General features: G+C 30.0%; 1 protein-coding gene across 1 annotated transcript in view; it reads left to right on the forward strand.

The window, feature by feature from the left end:
- LOC126833322 (lachesin-like) overlaps positions 1-24,145 on the forward strand; it is a 70,035-nt gene that overhangs the window by 43,912 nt on the left and 1,978 nt on the right. Inside the window, exons 5-7 of the mRNA XM_050564585.1 lie at positions 4,337-4,465; positions 11,671-11,961; positions 13,375-13,434. Coding sequence (XP_050420542.1) covers positions 4,337-4,465; positions 11,671-11,961; positions 13,375-13,434 — 480 coding nt within the window. The remainder of the gene's footprint in view (positions 1-4,336; positions 4,466-11,670; positions 11,962-13,374; positions 13,435-24,145) is intronic.

The following is a 24,145-nucleotide window of genomic DNA, read 5'->3' on the forward strand; positions in this document are numbered from 1 at the left end:
GCTATCACAACACGTCATCATGACTTTAGATTGGTCAATGCATTTTGAACATTCTTCGCATATTCTTTGACAGTCATTGTATAAAGGCTGGTGTGTCGGTTTAGATCTGTTATTTAAAGTACTCTCTAATTGATTTATATCGTCTCTGGATAAAGCCAACAACTGCATAATGTAGCGCATGAGCCTTACATCAATTGTAACGTTTTTGTTGTCATAAGCTTTTGACGAATCGTCCATCATCCATTAATTTTGTATATTTAACTACTAGTTTTTTCTAAGTCCAAAGCTGTAATTTAAAAAAAAAGATTACGTTAGGAATGTATCAACGGGGTAATAGATTTCAAAAAGAATGTTAATAATGTATATAATCAATACTGAAATTAACAAATACAAATACTGCATAATTATACGGTTAAAATGAAATACTTTAGCATAACTGATTTAGTGTATAAAACACTTGACGGTGAACGAATTTTATCAAAGTTTAGCACAAAGAGGATTCAACTGAGTAAAATATTAGCACTTGCGCTGTTGGAACAGAACAGCACTACTGGAAGTAAAGTAGTAATAAATTAGACAGTAGTAAAATCATTTTCAAAGAAAACACATTTGCGGATAGTGATGACAAAATATATTGACTTTTATAACATGAATTATTTTCAAACTATCTGTCTGAATGTAAGTAGATTTTTCTTAAGTACTGAATTTGTCTCTTTCAAATTTATTATTTTTAAGTGGTCGCTTCCACCGTGTTGTGATATTTTTTACCGTTTTGGCTTTTTAGTTAAGACATGTCAAAACAAAAAGTATATTATCATGGAATTTTCAATTTTCATTTTATTTTACTAATGTAATGCTATACGTAGAGCTAAATCTGTATATTATATATTATAAGTCTTATAATTTTTGCGCTACACGAATAAACAATTAGATGAAAAAAAAAGTGTTATCTGAAAAATAAAATGTATAAATCAAAATAATGTGGAAAAATAAAAATTTTAATGTTCAAGCCGTAGGAATAATTCTGAATTCAACAGACGGATTTGCTGTCTGACGGGTAAAATCTTGGTAGCATTCCCAAAGGACATGCCGTCGCGTTCCTGCAAACCGCAAAGTCCGAGCAACAGCAGAACGTGCACCTCTGTGACCGACATACTGTACCCTAAATATATTTATTTTACCATTCGTTAAACTACCCATAAGCATAAATTTTTATTTCTGTAATATATCTAATATTGTTTTACGGTGAAAGTCTAGAACGTAGTAGTCAGGTAAAAATTATAAAAGCTTTTAATGCAAACACATATTGGACAAAAACTTAGTAGCATTTCTTTTATGTCATATGGTTATTACTTACCGATCAAATTCAGGTAGTAACGGATGTAGTTAAAAGTGTCAAAGTTAAGATAAATACATTGAAACTAATGCATAACAATCATTTGTTTTATAAGATGATCTAAACTTACGTAACCGATTCTATTAAAATGTTATAATATCTAGTAATAGGCAATATTAATAAAGAGACGTTATGATATATTATGTTACTTTTACTTTATAGACTTTTAGATTGACTTACATATGTTGTTATTATTATTTGTGTGACTATATCAAAATTAATAATTAAATTGTAAAAGTATTATTTTTCGCGTTACATACTATTTATTCCGGTATTTCGTTAGAGTGCTAATTTTTCGTTGGTTGTTGTTACACTAATAGACAATCTGTTATTTTTGGTAGCACATCAGCAGTTGTTTATAAATTCATTGTCGTTGCTCGGTAAATTATGTTAAAATGCACAAAGGCCAAGAAGTAAATAAAACGAGCGCCCATGCCGAAAGCGAATTTTTTATGTACAAAGTTCGTCGACAATATTTTGTCGTTCGCTAATGGACACCGTCGTGAGTTATTATATTGTTACATGCGTGTATTGTATTATTATATGCCGTAAAAAAGTTATACAACTCCTGCGAGGCGGTTAATCGTTGATGACTTGGAGCAATAGAGAGAGATACGAGTTTTTTTTTTCAAAGTAAAATAACCGTTAAAATATACAAACCATAAAAAAAAAATACGGGTAAAACTCTTAAGTTATGCGATGTTACATGAAGTGCTCCCTCAAGGTAGAATAGAGTTTATGTGATTACTACATAAGTATAGCTGTTGTAAAACGTGAGGTGGTCGAGCAAGACACCACGTCTGTGCATTTTTCTTACCTGTAGAATTAGATTACCCGGACACGGTATAGAATTGAGTTGTTGTTTTGCGCAAAAATAACTTCAACCGACATGACAGCATTTTCTGATTTGTTCGGATAGGTAAAGTAAATCAATTTTTGGACGTCCGGTTCGTGTAGGCGGCCATTAAACGTGGTTCACGTCGCAGCAAGTGTCAATGCCGTTTTTTACATTGTATTGATAAAATTTGGAGGGGGTGGAGGGAAATACTGGGTCTGTTATTGTGCGGCACAACCGTGGAGATTTATATAAATCAAATTAAGCACGTTTTGCAGTGGCATACATAGTCTTGAGGTAATATGATGTGACGAGAAATTAGTGGCAGGGGGGAAGTACTCAGATTTTCCTTTTACACTCGGGTAAAGATGTCTTGAGGATTTTCGGGAGTCGATAAGAAACATAGTTTTAATCTGAGCCAAAACGGTTTTGTAGAAAATTACTGTTATAGTTTATAGTTTTCCTAATTATTATTAAAATATATACTAGCATTAGTGTTGTGAATTATCTAGATAAAACTATTCATGTGTATATGCAAATTATTATATTTTAATCTTATCTAAACAAAAAAAAGGTTATTGGAGAACAATTATCTAAAAAATGAATCTGTTAATATTCTGGTAGTTTTATTAAATAGATTTAATAAATAATTAATATACACAATGACTTACAGAGATAATAAAGATTATTTAATAATTATTTTTGACTGGTGGTAATACTTTTGAAAGAATGGGCTAAATAAGTGACAAAACACACATGAATATAATACATATATATTATTATTTGTATATGTATATTATTTGTGTATATATATATTCATTAGACGAATCATCTGCTATTTCATCTAGATAACTTATTAAACTTCTTTGCACAATACTGACTATTATAATATAATGAATAATTAGTTTGGAAAAGTATCATTTATGGGTACATCATGTTAAACCCAAAACTTTGTTACAGTAAAATTATTACATAGGTACGATGAAGAGTATCTTTTCTAAGAAATTTAAACGTGACAAGACAATACGACGGACAACTTGACTGTCATGAAAAACAGTACACAATTTCACTTAACTCTCTTAAATTGAGCCATCATATGTTTACCAAATAAAGGTATCAAAAAAAAAACTCGAGAATCAAAACAGTTTATGGACAGGCCAAGTCGGACAGATTATATCCAGACGTCTGAATTAACATAAATCGTAATAATACAATTTCATGGAAGATTTCAAATTTTTTTTAACTACATACCTAGTAATATGTACTTCGCGGTCATGTTAGTTTTGATTTTAACTTACGACACGTACGGATGTCAGAATTACACTAGTGGTTATTTTTTTAACGTAACTCCGTTTTAAGTTACTATTTACCGTACGACGCTCAAGGGTGATTCTATTGTCTGTTTAAGATGACAGCGAAAATAGGCCACAACAGTTTTGTCATATGTCAAGCAGGCAAAATTATTTTGACATACGTGCTCTTGTAACGGAAATGCTGTAACAACCGTGTATACTTGCATAATATATATACCTACCATCGGTTGTTTGCGCGATAAAGCTCGACTTATGTATGTATTCACACAATAGGAAGTAAGTGTAAATTATGTTCTTGAGAAGCATCGGTACATCTTAAACAATTTCGTCAGAGTTCGTCTGATAACGTTTTCGTATGATAAACGCAGTAGTTTGAGTTCTGCTGTCACGTAACAATTAAAATTATAATAATTTTAATTTGGTCTTTACGTTTTAACAAAATAAAAAAAAATAAAAATCTAACATAAGTACTATTTTTTCTTAAAAAAAAAAAAAAAGAGTTGGGTTACAAAATTTGAATAATTTACTTAGTATACACAAATAAATAGGGATAGTTAGAATAGTGGGACTATTCCCTTAGAACTAAGTGTTTAAAAAATATTATAATGAAAAGTGATTATAAATTTTAATAATTGTAACGATATTTTTAAAATATTGACAAAGTATTTTAATTGACTTCATGTTTTGATTATAATATTAATGTTTCAATCAGCTATTGATAATTTTATAATAAAATGTTAACACATTTTTTCTAAAAATAATAATAATATTATTCGTTTTTTACATTTTCAGTCGAAAAATTCCACGGCGATACTTTAAACTTAACAAGAGTCACTAGGTCCGATATGGGATCTTATCTATGCATTGCGTCCAACGGCATACCTCCTTCAGTCAGCAAACGGATAGTTCTCGACGTCGAATGTAAGTAAACGCTCATGAGCAAAAATAATATATTCATTGAATATATTAATTAACTTAGTTGATTTATTTATTAAAGTATAAATACATTTTAATTATGATTAAATACAACGCAATAGAAGTTATCAGTTATTTTTACATTACCACAGAGTATACTTAAAATGTTATATAAACGAAATAATATTAAATTTTACATGAATATCAAAAATACGATTAACTTAAAAATAAATTTGTACATTCTACAAACATGTATGGATATAAAAGTTAAAAGTATGACATAAGAATAAAGTATAAGTATATATAAGTTTTATTATAGATGGTTTAATGTTAAAAATCAGTCTGGCCGTTTTTAACGAAAAAAATGTTACTCAAAGAAACCGTCTTTATACTATTATTTAAAGTAAAAACTTATTTTTTTACTTGGTACTCATAATAATATCTTATATCCGGCCATACGATATTATAACATTATAAAAGAATTTCGAGTTATGCTAAGACAAATTATTTATAATATCATTACTACATACTACAGAATGTAACAAGGTTGCAAAGCTGTGGTCGTTATTATATAATATAGTATTAAACTTTTCTTTCAATTTATATTTCGTTGAATAATAAATAACTCATTTTTATATCAATTAACTCGCCGTTTTTCTTCCGAGAACATAAGACTTACATCGCCATTTGATATGATTTTATACGTTTACATATTTTATGCAGTTGTGTTAAATTTCCTATGACGTTCAATACACAGCTCTCAGTCATCTATAATATATTACACCTTACTATATAACACTATAACGTGTACAAAACGGACTAGCCAAAGGCAATAGAGTACACGACAAAAAAAATAAAGAAAAAAAATCTCCAACGATGTCCGCAGTAGTGTATATATGTATAAGGCGTCTGTCATCGTTTCGTCGCAAAAGAAGCGTAATCCCTTCTTATCCTCTTTAGATATAAACGTGTATAAAAAAACAAGTATTGGAAATGAATGAAATCGAAAATTCACTCTTTATCACAACTTATATATATATAAACCTATGCTATTAATATAACAACAGTCTCGGTCGTCGGGGACAATGAGGGTATAAATCCTTTAGAGAGAAATTGAAACCTCCCCCGTTCACCGTGCCACGTTTGTCAATCTCTTGCGTGAATTTCTATAGTTATTCCATCTCTTATGGCATACAAAACAAGTCCAATTAAAACAATGACGAAAACCCGCTTTTGCCCATCGTTTCGCAATCTTCGTCGTGGATTCCAATGCGTACAAGACGGACGACGGTCCGTGTGTTGCACTTGAGTCACGCGACACCGACGATAGTAATTGTAGTAGTATGAATTATGATAATTTTATAGGGTTTCAATAATTTTTTCCCCTAAAATACATTGTACGTGCAAAGCCGGATGCACGCGAACATAGTTAATCGACTCTCGTGCAATTCATATTCACGTGTACAAACCGTTTAAATACATTAACCGTCTAAAGACCGATAGCGCCGTAGCGACGCGTTCGTTTGGAATAATCACCTATAGTATAGTTAAGGCTTAGGTTTCAAAATTCATAGATTTTATTTTAGGCTTAATATTAAGGGCTCAATTTTTTACAGCGTCTTTTAAGCTTCTTAAGCTTAATCTATGTTTCAAATTTCAAAAGACCAGACAGAGATATGAGAGTTAGAAAAACCGAGTGAATTGGTTCGTGTAAAGATAAACTGAAACTGCTAAAACTTGGCCTGGGCATTACCGTACGCTCAGATAAAATGGAAACTAGAATATCTTTATATCAGTATTATTACATAATAATTTTAACGAAAAAATTATGAAGCAAGTTAAATAAGAGCTAAGCGATCAAATATCTGAAAACTCAATCAACAATTAAGGAAAACTTAATGGGCCCCTAGTTTGCATCTATGTCGTTTGCTAAATTACTAAGCCATTTTCAATTATATATTTCTTACTAATCCATACTGTTTATAGCTGGAATTTTCCCCTTTTTGCAACTTAAACCATAAAATCCGCTTGACCTGGAATAATATAGTAATTTGAAGACGGCTAACTTTTTTCTCTATTTGTCTATTTGTAATAAAGTTTTAGTTTTTTTTATTGTAAAATAAAAACTAAATACGTTTTTTTTTGTATTATTATCAAGAAAATATCGTTAGGTATCATTTTCCACATTCTTTATCAATTTATTTTTGTGAATAAAATACATCTATATTAATAAACGTTAAAAAAGGACATGTTAATCGTGAATGAATGTATATATATATACATATATATAATATACAAATATTGACTGAGAGATGATCCAAAGAAAACACGGTAAGTAAGTGGTAATTGGGAAGTGTTGTATGAGAAAATGTTCAGGTGTGAGGTGTTGTCGAACATATGAAAGTGAAGAGGGATTTAGACGCGATGGGAGTGACCAAACAAATTTAGATTAAACAAATGAGTATATTAAAAAGTCTCTAACAAATTAACAGTAACCATGCGCCCATACCTCAGTATACAATATGTACTGCATAGTTGATATTTTTACAGCCTGCAGTATTAGCTCCACCTCGGTTAGGTTAGGACGTTAGGTTATATTTATATCTTTGAGTCTGTAGTGCATGGACCCAGATAAAGCACTTCAATTAATGGGTTGTACAAGAGTATATATAATTATTATATTTTATTTGTAGACATAAAACGAGAGATACGGCGGTTTATGTCAACCTATAGACGTCAGAGTACTCTTTATTGAACATAGCAGAAATATAGTTATATGATTTTCGCGCTCAGGGTCGGCAAACGTTTTACGGTTCAAATCCTAAACAAACCTTATCTGTTCCAAGAAAGTTATTTAAAATACATATATGAATTGTTTAAACTTTAACATATTAAAATATATCCGCAGCATAGAGATAACTGAGGCTGGCCTAACACAAAATAATAATAATTTTATTATTTAAAATGTAGTCAAATATTATAGAATTAAAATTAACAAAATTTGAATTTTCCATCGTTATTTTTTTTCCCTTTGGTTGAAAAATTAAATTCGTTTATTCTATAAAACGTGAATAAGATATTATGATAATCGTAATATTTATATTTATAATAATTCATTTTCATATAATCTGGTTCAATCGTTAAAACTGTCAAAGAACTCAGCTGTTCGTTCGTTTCTGGAACCTAAGATAAAATTAAATACTTTTGGAGACTTAAAAAGTTTTCTCTGCCAATTAATTGAATCTAATAAGCCAGAAAACATGTTTTAACATAGTATAATTCTTGGTGTAATTTCATACATATTCGCATACGGATAATAATATTGGAATATTTATTTATTTTTAGTCTTTAATTAAAGAGAATATAATATAAGTTTAACCGTTTGTTTGTTAATTTTGTACAGGTTTTTCTATGATCACTGCTAACTTTAAAAATAAGTTTTTTTTTGCTTCGGTGCGGAACTGAGAAGGTATTGGTTTTACAATAATATGTTTTAATTTTAATTTTTTTACTATTATTTTTTTTTTTGTGTCTGGACGCACAGTATCTCGTAAACCGCTGAACCGAATTCTTCGTGTAGCAACTCTATAGATCAAAAATCATACCTGGAAGGTACCTAATTGAGCTAATAGTTTAAAAAAGGACCCCTTCTTCATTAAAATCGAGAAAAACACCAACAAAATTTACAAATTTTTCAACTTAAAATTACGATGCTCTATAATTTTTTTAAAAGTATTCGAAAAAGTTTCAAATTTATATGAATCGTTCTTCAAACATAGTACTAACGATAAACATAATAATGTTTTTCTTTATTTCACTTTTTCAAGCTAAGTTTTAAAGATTTAAATCTGAAAATTAGACCAAAGGTCTAAAATGGAACTATAACATGTACAATTTTCTCAAAACTCTGTAGTCAAACTTTTTTTTTATTAAGGAAAAATACCAAAAATAGGGTAAATTTACACGTGTGAGTGAATCAACAGACAACAGGTAATGAAAATATTTTCATTATATTGTTAATTACGATATATGGGTAACTATGACAGTACATTTTTATAGACAGACGATCGACCCTTACCGTATCCACCCTGCACAAGACTAAATATTAAATTTTAAGTACATTATTGCTGGTCCTACGATATCTTCTAAACCGCTATAACTGGTTTGAACATACTATCCACAGATTCGCATCGAAGCGTTTATTTAAAAGCGATTTTATTACTTTCAGTTATAACAAAATCCGTAGACCTGTGATCTCTCCGTCCCCACCGTACTGGATTTTTTTGATATTTTTCTACCTCTCTTGTCATTATTATTTAATTTTTTTTTCGCCGAGTTTGAATGAGTGCATCTGGGGGCGCAACACTAGTTTTTTTTCGTGTAAACCATGTTTTAGTACCAATATTATCACCAACGAGTCTATTAGAGCATCTAAACATCATTAGTATTTGTTTAATATTTATTTTCAAATGATAATACTTATATAAAAAATGATAATACTTATATGATGCTTTCGACATGTTAGATCATATATCTATTACATTTGTAATGATGTAGCATTGTTCTTATGAGTTAAGCAAATCAATTGTGATTGGATCCGTGAATTAAAAAAAAAACTATCATTGGAGTTGCTTATAAACCACTTGTTTCGTAATGTACTACAAGTTATCGATCGTTTCGAAAAAAAATATATACATATAATAAATATTGGATGTACATTTTTTGTCAATATAAAATAATACTAATGCTGAATTCGGAGCATTGTGTAGAATTATTTGGGATTTTCGACGTTGGCCAAATCACTCACCGACTAATGGCCAACTGTTAAAATCCGTACAATTGTATTAGCTTACCTTATTCCTATACAACATCGACGGTAAACGTCACCATAAATTCCAGTAAAGCAATGAGAGGGTATTCGCTAAAAGCGTCCTTTTTCGACGAACTTCCGAAGGACATTGACATTTATTGTCTTTTTAGATTAATGGTGGCCGAAGAAAAAAAAATATCAATCGAGTGTATACAACCCCGACACACATTTATTAAATTATAATTGCTCAAACCAACACCAGTGTCGTGTAAGCGCTGTTGTTATGTAGTGTACATAGTTGGCAGGTTTCTATGTAATGTATATTGTATTATTATGGTATGCATTTTTTTTCTCAAATTCAACATTTTATGAACCGTGAACCAAATAATACACAATAATATAAAGTGTACTAACGGTATTCGGTCACAAATAATTCATACTTATTTCGATTGCAAGTTTAAACAAGTAATAATGTAAACCATGAACTAAGGAAGTTTAAAGTTTAAAAAAACTTTATAACTAATGTCCACTTCATATTTTTCACATATTTTACTAGAACCACCCGAATTGCTTGACATGGGACTTTCGAATTCCTTCCATTCTATTATCAGTTATACTAAAGGCAAACCAAACTACGCAAATTTAAAAAAAAGTCGTGTAAACAAAATTACACGACGGCTATTATGCATACAATGTTATGCATTTGAATTAGGTTATGCTATTTAAAGTTATTTTTTAAATGCTCATTACTCACATTACCTCTGGGATTTAAAAAATAATACACACTCGATTCACTTGCGTACCATGTAATAATAGATAAATCAGAATAAAATGTAAATATTTTTTTATTTACCCATCTGTTGTTACTTAATTTATATTGCCTAAATAAAATTGCACCGATTTTTACTATGTTCAAGCCTAGGTAACATTGTAGTAGGTACTCTGTTGTGCTCAACAGTGTCGGGCTGCGTTTGATTTTGCCTAACCATAAAGCGCGCGTACTTGGGCGCCCAACCTATGCGGAATTAAGCTCCAATTACATGCGGTCAAACTTTTCCGGACTTAGACGGTTATTTCTAAAGTTCCCAAAACAAAATTACACGCAAACACACACAGAGTACATGCTCTCCCGGTTAGATTCGAAAGCATTGACATATTTTATGATTTACATATGCAGAACACGCGTTGTCTTATTGCGGTTTGACACTAGTCAAGACACTACCGCGCGGGGAAGCTCTTTTCCGGTTTGTTCTCGCAAAAACAAAAGGCTGTGATCCGTTAAAAGTTAATTTCACACCAGACACGCGCCCCTTCGTCAATTATTATTACCTTGAAAGTTTGATTAAGTCTCCGCCAAGCAGACGAGCGTCGCGGCTCAAAGTTCAATCGACTTTTCTTACACACAAAAAAAAAGAACTTTACACCACTATTTATTGAGGAGTTCGACATGGGAAATTTTTCGCAAATTTTAAGTTTAAGCTAGTGTATTTTTATTTCTGAGCGCTGTACGTGGTCGGGTTTTTCGAAAATAACTATAAACAATTACAATTTTAGAAAACCGCTAACGTACAACCTTCAGAAATTGCGTATACTTTCATGATTGATACTATGGGTTATTACTCTACAACTACTCAAGAGTATATAAATTAATTAATATAAAATACTTTATAATAATAAGAATATTAATAAAAAGATAGGTATCATTATTATTAATTAAGGCTCTAGATTAAAACCAAGAAAACGCAACGATCAACTTTTCCGCTGGACGTTAGATCGACGTCATTTTTAAGTAAATATTATTCTGTTCTATCTCTACATCTATGATAACAGCTAAGTATTATATCTAATTAACATCGCACCGCTAGCGTCAAACGAGGATCTCTCGTGAAAACGTAGGAATTCCATTATATGTATTGATACAATTTAGTACAACTCTATATTATTATAGTCTAATCTATCTCTGTAGTGCGCAACACTGCGGTAACCATCAAACATCAAAACCCCTATAACATTACACAATGCGTATACTATTGTAGCACGTGTAGGTCTAATTAAAAGAATATATATATATTATATATATATATATATATATATATGTTCAAACGCGTTCAGTATGGATTTTGAGGGTTTGATAGATTTATCGACAAAAGGTACGTGAACCGCTGTCAAATCCTCGTGACCAATACACGTTTGTGTATTAATTTAAACTTTGATCGCAATTAATCACTTATTAAAAAAATTAGGGAGGTAAAATTATTAATCGCACCTTATACGCTCAGTTTCACTACCTGAGATAGTCCCCAATCTACATGTAGGTCCAAATGGTAGTTATAGATCTGATAATCCTTTCTGAGATATGTATTATGTCAAAATATAATCGCATTTATGGTTCTTTTTTTAGTTCCTCCCATGTTGGCGGTGCCAAATCAGTTAGTGGGCGCTCCACTGGGCACGGACGTCACCATTGATTGCACGACTGAATCATATCCTCGACCCATCAGCTACTGGTTATTCCAGAAAGTTAAGTCGATGATATTCTCCAGCACGAAACACAGTCTGGTGCTGGAAGAAAACGGATATAAGACGCACATGAAGTTGACAATAAGGTCATTAAGTCCCGAAGACTACGGCAGCTACAAGTGCGTTACGAAAAACTCACTGGGCGAAGCTGAAGGATCGATGAGAATTTACGGTATGCTAATATCATCGATCAACAAATATCATAATTATTGTAAACTCATTTCAGTATATTGTATTTTTACACAACCCAATAGAAACAATACGCTAACTGCGTGTAAAATATGAATAAGGAAAAAAACATTCAAGTAAGAGAAGTTGTGATACAAATTTAGAGGCTAAGTACTTATCATTATACGTAGAACCAAATTAATTTTACTAAGCTTAGCGTTTAAATAAAAGTATAACCATTTAAGTGTATAAATCGCCAAATTTTTGTATATGAATTTAAAAATTTAATATATTACCTATAGCCGCTAAGCCAAGTAAAATTATTTCGGTTCTACATAAATAATATTATTTGATTAAATACAATTGTGTATGATACTACTTAGCCCGAAAGTTTGATATAACGGCGTATCTAACTTAGTACATGTTTTTTTCTTAGTGATATTTTACAAGCTGTTTGCAAAGGGTTAGAATATCACTTATATTTTTATTTATCTTGATACTTCTTGTTTTTTTTACATGTTTACTTTTTTTTACCGATTTATAGTAGATTTCGATTTTTACCTAACCTTTTTATATTTGTACACTCAAATTTACGACGTTGATACATATTTTTTTTTTTGTATAAATATTGGAAATATTATTGGAAACTTATATATTTTATTATTTAAGCCGGATATAATAATACCGTGTATACAGAGATCTGTGTACATCAGTATAACATGCATGTGTCCGAGATTGCTGTATTAGGAAATTAGGTACCACCAAGTGGGCGACGGGTGTCACGACTTACAACCTCTTTTCAAAATAACGCTATAATAATTATATATTATTATAATCCGTTAAATGAAAATACCAAACACATTGTAATAGTTAATAGTGGTAGTACATAACTGATTAATTATAATGGACAAACAGAATAGTGCAAAATTTACTTAAAGGACAAACGAAAGACAAAGTGCAATAAGTCCAACCATAAAACATGACACAACAAAGTGAAGAGTTAACAACAGTAGAACAACAACATATTAATATAATGACGGTTAAGACATTAGACGATGGTCAAAACGTGCACGGGGATGAGGGGGGGAGGGGTATTCTCTATGTCTCGAGCCTTATGTTTCTGATCAACTTCAGAAGTTTCAGCAGTATCATCGACACAACATGTTCATTATACCATGTAAATTTCATTTAAATTTCTTCATACTTTAACCCACACAAGTGTCAACAGAAATGATTGATAAATTGCCCGGGATGAGTATGGGTTGACTGGGTTCTGTAAACTTCCGCACGCACTTTTTTCTTTTTTTTACACCTAACTCTGCGCAGCGATTGTGGCGATGCATTTTCTTTTTATTATATAAAAATTACATACAATTATTGACTGTAAAATAATGTTGCATATTTTTACTATTAATAGAAATTCCAAGGCCCGTTCAAAACCCAAGGAGTACGTCGGGGTTGTTAAATGGAGCAAATGGTAAGTCAATTAAATTTTGATTATATTTTTGCTAGTTGTACTGCTATACTAATGAAATATTTATAAAGATATGAACCAAACTACACGACGACTATTATTCACACAATGTTATGCATTTAATTAGGTCATGCTATTTAAATATATTTAAACGCTGATGATTATGTTGATATGTTAACCCAACACCGGTCGGTGCTAATTGCTAAATCCAATATTTTAGTTTATATTATTATAACTAAATTCGTACATTCTAATCGTGATTAATGGTGGTCAAGTAATGCTGAATTATTGTCGCTGTTTATATTGCCGTGGAAGACTGCAAACTCTTGAACAATTATACATGCCTATTACGGTTTTGTAAAATCTAAGTATACAAATAATTATGATCGCAGCATTAAAACAAATTACATATTTTGGCCAAGTGGTTGACAACCGCAATTCAATAACAATAAGCCAAACCAGTATTAATTTATATTGTTCTGACGTAATACCGATTTTGAAATTATGTTACGCCAACAGACAAAACTCAACATGATAATTATAACAATTACAATTGTAGTCCAGCTGCTGCTTGATTACTAAATAATTTGCAAGCATAATAATATAATTATTCCTAGTAGTACTCGTAAATAGATTTTAAATTATCCTTCCGATGAAACTATTTCAAAATTAACTGGTAGCACAATCTGATTCTACAGACGTGTAGTTATGAGATTTGTGCTAATATACCAAATACCTAAAGTACATTAAATTAAAATAAAAACCAATACATTGACTTTAACATTCAACTTTTATAAAAACAAACCTAAGGTATTTGATCCTGAAATGTACTGTTATTTTTACATATTTTTGTTTGAATTGAAGATGAAAGTTTTAATTAAACTAAAAAAATGCGATGATATTAATGTCTATTTTATAAATATTTCTTAAAATAAAAAACATTTGACTATAGACTACTATTTAAATTGGAATACTTTATTATAATTAATAATGATGTATGGTTTAATAATATGAAACTATTTTTTAATCAAAATATTATAAAACATATTATTATAATTTTACTAAAATATCATATATTTAATTTAGGCAATTAAAAGGAAAAGTATTATAATTAGACCGCCACATCATTACCAATGACAAATTTATTTATTCCGAGCATTCACATAAATAAATGTGCATTTACCCTTTGAATTATTTATACGATAAACGCGTCATGTACCTACCAATGTGACAAGCGTGCAATTTACAAAAAAAAAAACAATTGCTGTATGATTAAAATGTATTATAAGCGTTTTAAACGAGTAGCTCGTGTGTTATTTTTTTCGGATTCAGTTTAACGAAAAAATTGCATGCGTTTAAAATTCAAATCAACGGCCTACCTGAATTTAGAGGTTAATTAAATTTATTGTACTACAAAAAAAAATGTATATTTCAAACTACAATTCGATTAATTTTGATAAAAGAAAAAAAATAATGGCAGGTAATAAACTTTACAAAAAAAAAGATAGGTACATATCATATAGGTATGATATTGATAACATTTTTTGTTTAGTGGTTACCCCGACGGTTATTGGTGTTCATATATTATATTATTATGTTTGCAGTTGAATGTAAAAAACGTGGTTGTAATTTATCAAACGCAAACCAATTCTGTTCCACGTTGCTAATAATTTTAACAGTTATTACACCTAATAAAATAATAACCAAGCTTTAACAATAACTTTCCACAAAATTGTATTTTGCCGTAAGCGTTTATTATTTAAATTAACAGTGCTATCGTAGTAACAGTAAAATTATTCATAAAAAAAAGCTATAAAAAATGTAATTGAATATTCAGAGAATATTATAATGTGGTGTTTGAATGACTTATAATTTGGCGATAATAAACATATGTGTTACTTGAAGCAGACTTGTGCTATCTGTGCAAGATTTTTTTCGAGGTAAGGGGGGGGGGGGTTGTGGTTAGACGATGATTTTGGAAAACGTCGAAACGACAACAAACAAAAATAATGTTTTGGTATTTATAATTATGAACGATAGTATGTACTATGTACACAGAATATAAAATGTATTTTTTTTGGTGTATACACTTGGACTCGTGTGGTTTAAAGATATACATAAAATAAAATTGTGGGGTAGGGTAAACACGGGAAATTCCTCCCACAAGTCTGTATGCTTACAATTTGTGTAAGGGCTAAAGCTTTCCATCGAAATGCATCGTGCTCCACCTATGCGTATTCACTTAGAATTGCCCTACTTGACCTCACACATCAACACGCGTGAGCCATATTAATACAAACACTGTTTCGGGGTCATACATAAGTCAAATATACCTAAAAGAAAATTTTTATTTTTTTATTTTATTCAAATATAAAATATATAATATACTTTTGTGGAACTTATGTTAATAATACGTTTTAATCCTAAAAAAACACTCGAGTTACGACAACAATCTACTAAAAATGTAATAAAACGTCTTGTATAATATTCGGGACGCTATTATTTGTTTTAAATAAAAACCAATATGTAAAAAAAAAAAGTTTTAGGCATGTTTTAACAAAAAATGTCAAAATCGTATGGACTTTTTACAATCACATGGGTGTAATAAAAAAAAAGCTAAAAAGGTATAATAATTATATGTTTCATAATGGGAAACCGATCATGAATATTGATTATAGTATAATCAAATGTATAATCTTTACATTATCATTATTCGTTTCATATTATTTAGTTAAATGTGTGTATCGTAATTATTGCCTCTGCTGTATTATACCTGTTTAAATACTATTATTTATTTAGTTTTTTTTTTTTTAATACATTTTACTTAACTTATTCCACTAAAATAACAACAGCTTTTGTACGTTTTGACTGGCTAACCGTAAATTAATGACCAACTCGCATTGTTGTGAATTATTTATACAATATAATTCATTGTTTTCTATTCACTTACCTGTGTGGTCGCATTTATTCGTTGTTCGGTTTAACGGGTTTACATTAAATATCAATATATGATGTGTCAATACTTCTATGCTAAACCATACTTCTTTGGAACAAGTATGTCGGATACATAACTTTCCGACGTTTGATAATCATACAGACTATACATACTGTTAAGGAAAACCAAGTAATTCAATTTTCTATGCATAATATAATGTTCGTCAAACAATCGATTATATTTTTATAGATAATTATCTTTGTATAGATAATTATCTTTATGCACCAATTTTAATTGGTTAGTCTTAATCAGTCTCGACTGTTAAATTATTAAAAATCATTTAGGTAATATTGTAAAAAAAAAGTTTGCGTAACACATTGTGTACTTACAGTATATTATTAGGTGATTAAGTGATGGTATTCCATATGAGCACATTAGTACATCAAAAACATGCATTTGTAATTAACGGCTTGTTTCTGTTTTGTTACAGAAACAATCAAAGACTTGCATCAGATATTTTTGTAGGTGCACTATATTATCACGTTATCTAGAGTCTAGATTTATAGAAGTCTATACATTTTCAATCCCAAAAGTACACTTTACCTTTTATCGCACTCCTGAAATTGACACAACTTTAAAAATACTAACATTAGTGAATACGTAAAAAAAGCGACAAGATTACTAAATTGCATCAGAATTAGAGTTGTGTAAAATGATTAAATAACCAAAATTCATATACTAATTAAAAGAAATGATATTGTTTTACTAAAATCTTTTTTATCTATAGTCTTAAAATTACATTATCCGATCATTATCACTTATAAGACTAATGCTCATAATTTATTGTATTCCAATAAGTAGTTTTAGTAGACCTATGAAAAGTTTAAATACCTACTGGAAAGAATATATTAAAGTGATTGTTGAGTTGTTATTTCTTATAACATTTAAATTCCTAACAACATTTTAAATTATTGATTAATAACAATAATTAATAAGTAAAATACAAAATAACTGTAATCTTTTAAAAAAAATTATGTAGAGTACTGTTTTTTTTTTTAAAAAAATCATTAAATTATATTCAACACAAATTAGATACATTAAAACTCTGAACAAATTATAGGTTATTTTTTTTAACGCTAAAATGAAATTTATAATACCACTTTCTTTACGTTAATGTTTATTTTATGCTTATATAACGTTTAACATTAAAAAAGGTAAAAAATATCGATGCAAACACAATATTATTAGTGAAGGTATATTTTTTTAAAATTTACTATGGAACTTGTTTTCAGTAAATATTTAGTTGTCAAATTTACTATAAATATAAACTCATTATTGAAACGTATAATATATAATAAAAACTACATTGATTGTTGAAATAAAGAACTTTTAGAGCTACTATCGTTAAAAAAATCCGTCATGTAACCGAGGTACAAACAAGATACTAGTTAGTGACTTCAGACTTTCCAAAAACAAAACTACTGTAGTGAACAATAGTGAATATTTAGTACTTTCTCCCCTGTGTAGTGTGCTTACAGCCGATCCCTAAAATATGTAAATTTTCAAATACGGTATTGTCCAAAAATATGAAACGTAAATCCGTATAATTTTATTTTAGTTAACGCGATAACAACATGAGACTGATCATTATATTTTGTTCACGGTCGGTCATGTTCGACAAAACTATTGCCTAAGTCAGCACACGCATTGCCGAAAGCCGTTATTTGGAAATACATAACTTTATAATAATTATTTTGATGTTGTTCGAGGAAACATTATACCTTTATCGACCTAACCGCACCATTTTCCAGAAACCAAAATGCTATTTAGTTTAATAATGGACAGCGCCGACTGTATGCTGGTATACTGGAATTGGCGCAACTAAAGCGAGACCAAAGAAGCTCAGTCCCTTTAAACCGTTTTAAAACAAATTCCAGTTGCGCCGATTAGTACCAGCTACTAATCGCATTTATCACATTTACTAATAATTAATTTTGAATGAATGACTTATTAAAAAAGTTAAAAAAATTGTACACAACCTGGCTTATTTTAGCTATCAACTAAATACTTTTATTTTTGCATTGATATCGATTAAAATATATAGTTATTGATTAAGTTATTCAACTCATCGGTACTCATAGTTATGGATTATTTATTAATCTACTACCTAAACATTAAAACAAGGTAATTAAATTTAATACTTAGGAAACAATCTAGTTTGTCAATCGCTTCACAATGACCAACTAAATTTTGGGATGGATGTTTGCTTAATAATTTTCGTAAACACTACACACGGTTTACAAATACAAACAGCAGAAGGGTGAGTCTCTCATCCTCATTTTACACTGGTAACCTTCACTTCAGTGGTGGCTATCCTATACTAAAGGTGTATCCGTCGATACACCTTTAAAATTGGGTGGGTTGTCATGGTGAATGAGTGACTTGTACAATTATAGAATTAAATAATAATATATTTGTATTATGAATGTGTACTGTACATATTAAATACCTAATAGTTCTTAGAATTTTGTGTTAGGGTGGGTGGGTGGATTATGGCTTTAAAATTGATACACCATTATTTTGCAAGATAGCCGCCACTGCTTCACTTATAAATTGTCATATTAGGTTTTTTTTTTGTCTTTTAGTGAACAATAATTTCTAATAATTGTTTTAAAATATTCAATATTGTTCGTCACACTCGTTACGACAGTTCTTATCGATATGCTATTCTAATCCATCAGACGATCAATATGAATTGTTTCCAAAATTACTTGCAAACACCCACGATTCGACGGGGAAAGTACCTGGGGGGGGGGGGGTCAACGTTATTCAGCCCGAAAAATATTAAACACCGTTTCAAGTTCGGGGTTAAATTCCACACGTGTTCACTGCTCTGACCTCTATAGAATACATAATTCTCCGTCAATTACAAGTCCGAAGTAAGTTCAACGCACATCCCTTCGACCGCACACTGTTAATTTTGTATATTATGTACATAATATACAAACGAGCCACTTACTACCAACACTTAGAGGATTTCGCTGAATCTATAGTTGTTAGTTGATAGCGAAACGCTATACACGACAGTCTACGGAAAATATAATGTACAGCCTTGCGTTAACAACCACAGTTGAACCAAATTGCATAGTGCGCTTGACATTTAACCATAATAAGTATAAGCAAGATGCATACAACTTGGAAAAACGGTTCAGTATGTTTTAAATAGGCTTATCTTAATACTAAAGTCTAAATTTACGGATTAGAACATACTAATGTTTCTGATTAATGGTTGCCAATTTTAATTTAAGAAGGCCACAAAAAACTTATATTTAACTTATAACTTAAAAAACTATATATTATATTTATTTACAGATCACACTTTTGTTATAACTGTTGTTCACAAAAAATAATAAAAATAATAATTAAATTCATCTCATTTAATTAAACTTAAGTCCACTCGTATACTATATGTTATAAAATTAAAAAAGAATACCTAATAATTAAAAAAAAAAACTTTTTATTTTTTTGTCAATTAATAATTGAAATTTTTTTCCTAAGAATTATTAGTATTTATTTTTTTACAGTTTGTTAGCAGACAATATTTTGGAATTATTTAATTAATATAAATAGCGATTGTGATGAAAATAAATTTGACTACATTGTAATATTTATAATAATAATTTTGTTACCCTTCTTAAATCCCACCAACGTTTTAATAAGCTCCGTTTACTTTCTGCCCTGTTTACTTTGACAACCTGCAAAACTTAAACTTGCGACACTAATCCTCCGAAATAAACACCTTCGCCGAGAAAATAGTTGTACTTTTTTAATTTTAAACTATTTAATATTTCATAAAAACTATTCAGCTCACCATAAAAATCAATGAACAGATCAGATCGCCTCGGCTCTGACCTAAGCGACCGCCTATTTTAGTGTTGTATACAAATATTGGTACCTTTCAGCCATCGTTGTGAGTTGTAATTGTGGATTATGGTATGCAAAGCCACTGAACTTGTCCAAAAAATGACTAAAATTGAACAACAACAGAATGTGTTTATTTTTATTTGCATTCGAAAATTAGATCAGAAATGACAGGAAATGGTTAAAATTGAGATATTTAAAATATACTGTGTTATACTTAAACATATGCTTTAGCATTGTATATGTATATTTTCTTTTGCGGATTACAATAGAACCTTTCCTATTATCAAGTACATATTAAACTATTAATAAACTTTTTTCGTTTCAAAAGTGCATTTTAATGTTTTAATGTTCTATAATAATTAGTTTAATGCAAATAAACGTTAAAAAACGTAGCAAAAAACCTCGTTTAACCAAAACCATACAAAAAAAATAGTACTTATAGTTATGTACGTGGTTCTCTTCAGAAGATCATAGAACTAAATATTTTCAGAACATTATATTACTTTAATTTATATTTATAAAACATATTTGCATATACCTATTATATTAAAACACACTCGTCTAAACTAATCAGTAGGTTATAAATGACAAAATAAAACAAAACATAATATAATTTGAGTATTCCTACAAAATCTTATTTGTTTAAAATAAATTCACCTGAAAAATTTACCTAATCAAAAAAATACAATTTTGATGTAAAAAATTAAACCCAGTATGATGAACAACTTTGGCCACTGTTGTTCACAAAAAAATAATAAAAATAATAATTAAATTTTCTACTAAAATATGTTTATCATTTCAATAATTAATTCGATTTGACATTATTACTACACATAACTACAAATATGTACACTTCAATCTAATCAATAATCAATTTATCCTTACTCTAAGAAGATTGGCCGAAATAATTTTTTTTTATCGCTGCGTTAGGTATTTAATTTTTGATTTTTGTATTTATTGACATTATGCGTCCTATCAGGTATTATATGTATGTATAATATAATAAATATACACCTATATAAAGATTTGCCGCAGGTGGTTTCATCTTCGGTGTTTTCACCACGCCACTACTTTACTCAACAGTTTTATGCATGTATAATAATATTATTATAAGCGCGTTAAAGTTTCGCTATACCTATATATATGTATAACATCTACTAAATATTATATTATTACAACTAAAGTTAATAATTGGACAGGTAATCTTCTAAATAACAGCGTAAGTGTAATGTGTTTAGTAGCCGGGTAAACTTTTATGTGGTGTTAATACTTCGTCGGTAAACTTACGTTTTACTGTAGCTATTAGCATATATTATTTCGGTTCCAACAAGTAATTGGTCGGATTCCAGAACTTCACTGAACTGGCCTCCAGGGACATGGGGCATGGGCACACTGTTGTTACACCGTGGTTACAGTGTTGTACGGTGTTGCTGCAACAATTTACTGGCTGGCAATCGCAAACATTATTTTCAGCCGTTCGCGGTATTTCCCATGATATAACATGTCTAATGCAAAATATCATAACACGCTGTAATTTGCTGTACTCGTCTCAAACCGTTATGTATATATATAGGCGATACAAGTAGAATACAACAAATGATCATATTTATTGTAACCACAAAAAAAAAAATCGTTAAAAACAACTATCTCCACGATTGCGTTCCGAGTAAAATGTAAAATAAATTTCCCTACCGAGTGAATTGCGAATACGGCATATTATATTAAAAAATAACAAACTCAAAATATTATTACAAGTGTACGGCGAATATCGATTTTTGAATACCTTTACAAATGGCATAACATTATTATTTCTTTAATAGGCAACGACGCCGTTCTGTGTCTTTTACCGCGCTAATATGAAAACATATACATTTTTTTTCCTTTTAGCGACAATAAAACAAGTAGGTACATACAATCATTTTTTTAACGATAAAGTACCGTCGCAATAGGTCCTAGGCTATTTTCGAAATTTACGTAGCGGAATAATCGTTTTTTATGTTCAATTTTACGACCCGAGTTTGCTTTTCTAATATCTAAAGGATCGATAAACCGGAATTTGATATCCACGCTATTCTACTGTTAATGATTTGGTAAAATATTCCAATTTAAAGAGCATAAAACAAAAAAACCTACTTGCTTTAGTTACTTGCTATACTGCTAATATATGCAACAGCCAACCGTTTACTCCGCTATATAATATGCATTTTTGATTTTAACTAACCTTCGCTCGTTTCCAAGCCACACACGATGATGCCCTAGAATGAAACCTTTCGTTTTTAATCTGTATCTATGTTAATACTTGGTCGTAAACGTGCACGGTTTATAATATTAATAATTTCTCTGAGGGAGCACTCTGTCCAATGAGTTTTTGAAATAAAAATTAATTCAACGGAAGACTTGATATTTTATAGCCATAAGACACAGCTGATGCACTCAAGTGTTATTTTTTGTTGGCTTTTTTTTCTTCTATACGACCTGAATACACGTGGTAGTATATGAGTTGATTTTTAGAAAACCAGCTAATTTCATTTCAGTGTTCACAATGATAGTGGCGGTCGCGCCTGACCCTGTTCGGTATTGATATGCGATTGGTTATTTACTTGAAAACTTACTACTCGGCTACTTAAAATAGCGACTGTGTTTTCGTTGACAACAGTCGCAAGACACAACAAAGGCCAAGCCAAAGTTTAATATTGTATTATATAACATTGATTTATATATCATCATTAAATATGTAGGTAGGTATATGAAATAACAATATAAAAACGCATTATATGTACAAAAAAAAAATTCACGTCATCGAAATAATTTAATGACATAAAATGTGTTAACGCTGTGCAACAATAATGAAGGTCGTTAACTGGAAAAAATCATGGACTCCAAACGCTTTGGACCCGCCTGTCCATTTTTCGAACCACCTAAAATATATAACATAATATTTCAAATAAAATGATAAATGATATTGTTATAAGTATCTTTTATTATTTTCCATAGACTATACCGACCTTGTTGTAAGTTTAAAGTTAAAATAAATTGCATTTATTCATTTTTTTATAATTATTATAGCTTCAACAACATCGGTTATTAGCCTGATTATGCTTGAACATTTTTAAAATAGTGACCTAAATGTAAGTGAATACAATATACTTAGAAGTATAGTAGTACTCAAATCAAAAATAAGTATTACAAATTATACAAATATCCGTCGGTTAGCCCAGCATTACTACGGGCAGATTTATAGTATATAATTTAGCCACCCCTTAAAATAGTAAACCTACAATAATACTGGTTATATTCTGTCGTTAGCACCATACCTACGCCAGTCGTATCCAACTGTGGTACACGATTTAAGCTGCAACGGCTGTTTTGACTCCAATTGCAATTTAGTGTCAATTATTTGTTACCTCAAATTTGATTCAGTCGATGCGCAGTAGAACCAATAGTTTTCTCTATTAAAATATGTGTCCTAAATACTGGATTTAGTAGAAAACTTTCCCTCGCATAAACATAATTACAGTTGGTTCAAACCCGTATAAAATATACACGAGAACAAGAACTCGATCAAAACTACAGCTGTAATTGTCTTTGGCGAACCCACTTCGATAATAATTGAAAGTAATTCGTCTAAAGTTTCTAACCGCTAAGTAGCAAGTCCTAATATAAGTTATTTTTCTGTTTGGGACCGGTTGGAACAATTTTAGATCCTATTCGATCAAAGACATAAAATAATTACTATATACATTATTTTTAAATACCTAATTAGTAATTATACTGTTTGCTGCTGTCACTGTCCATCGCATTATAGTGTCAAAACGTATCAAATCATTGTCACCTGCAGTTGGTAATGAATAATGA

The sequence above is a fragment of the Adelges cooleyi genome, unplaced genomic scaffold, assembly GCF_023614345.1.
Source record: "Adelges cooleyi isolate 19-005CV unplaced genomic scaffold, UGA_ACOO_1.1 ACOO_flye_CR_arks_rails_tigmint_CR_PRNA_2, whole genome shotgun sequence".
In the NCBI taxonomy this organism is placed as follows: Eukaryota; Metazoa; Arthropoda; class Insecta; order Hemiptera; family Adelgidae; genus Adelges; species Adelges cooleyi.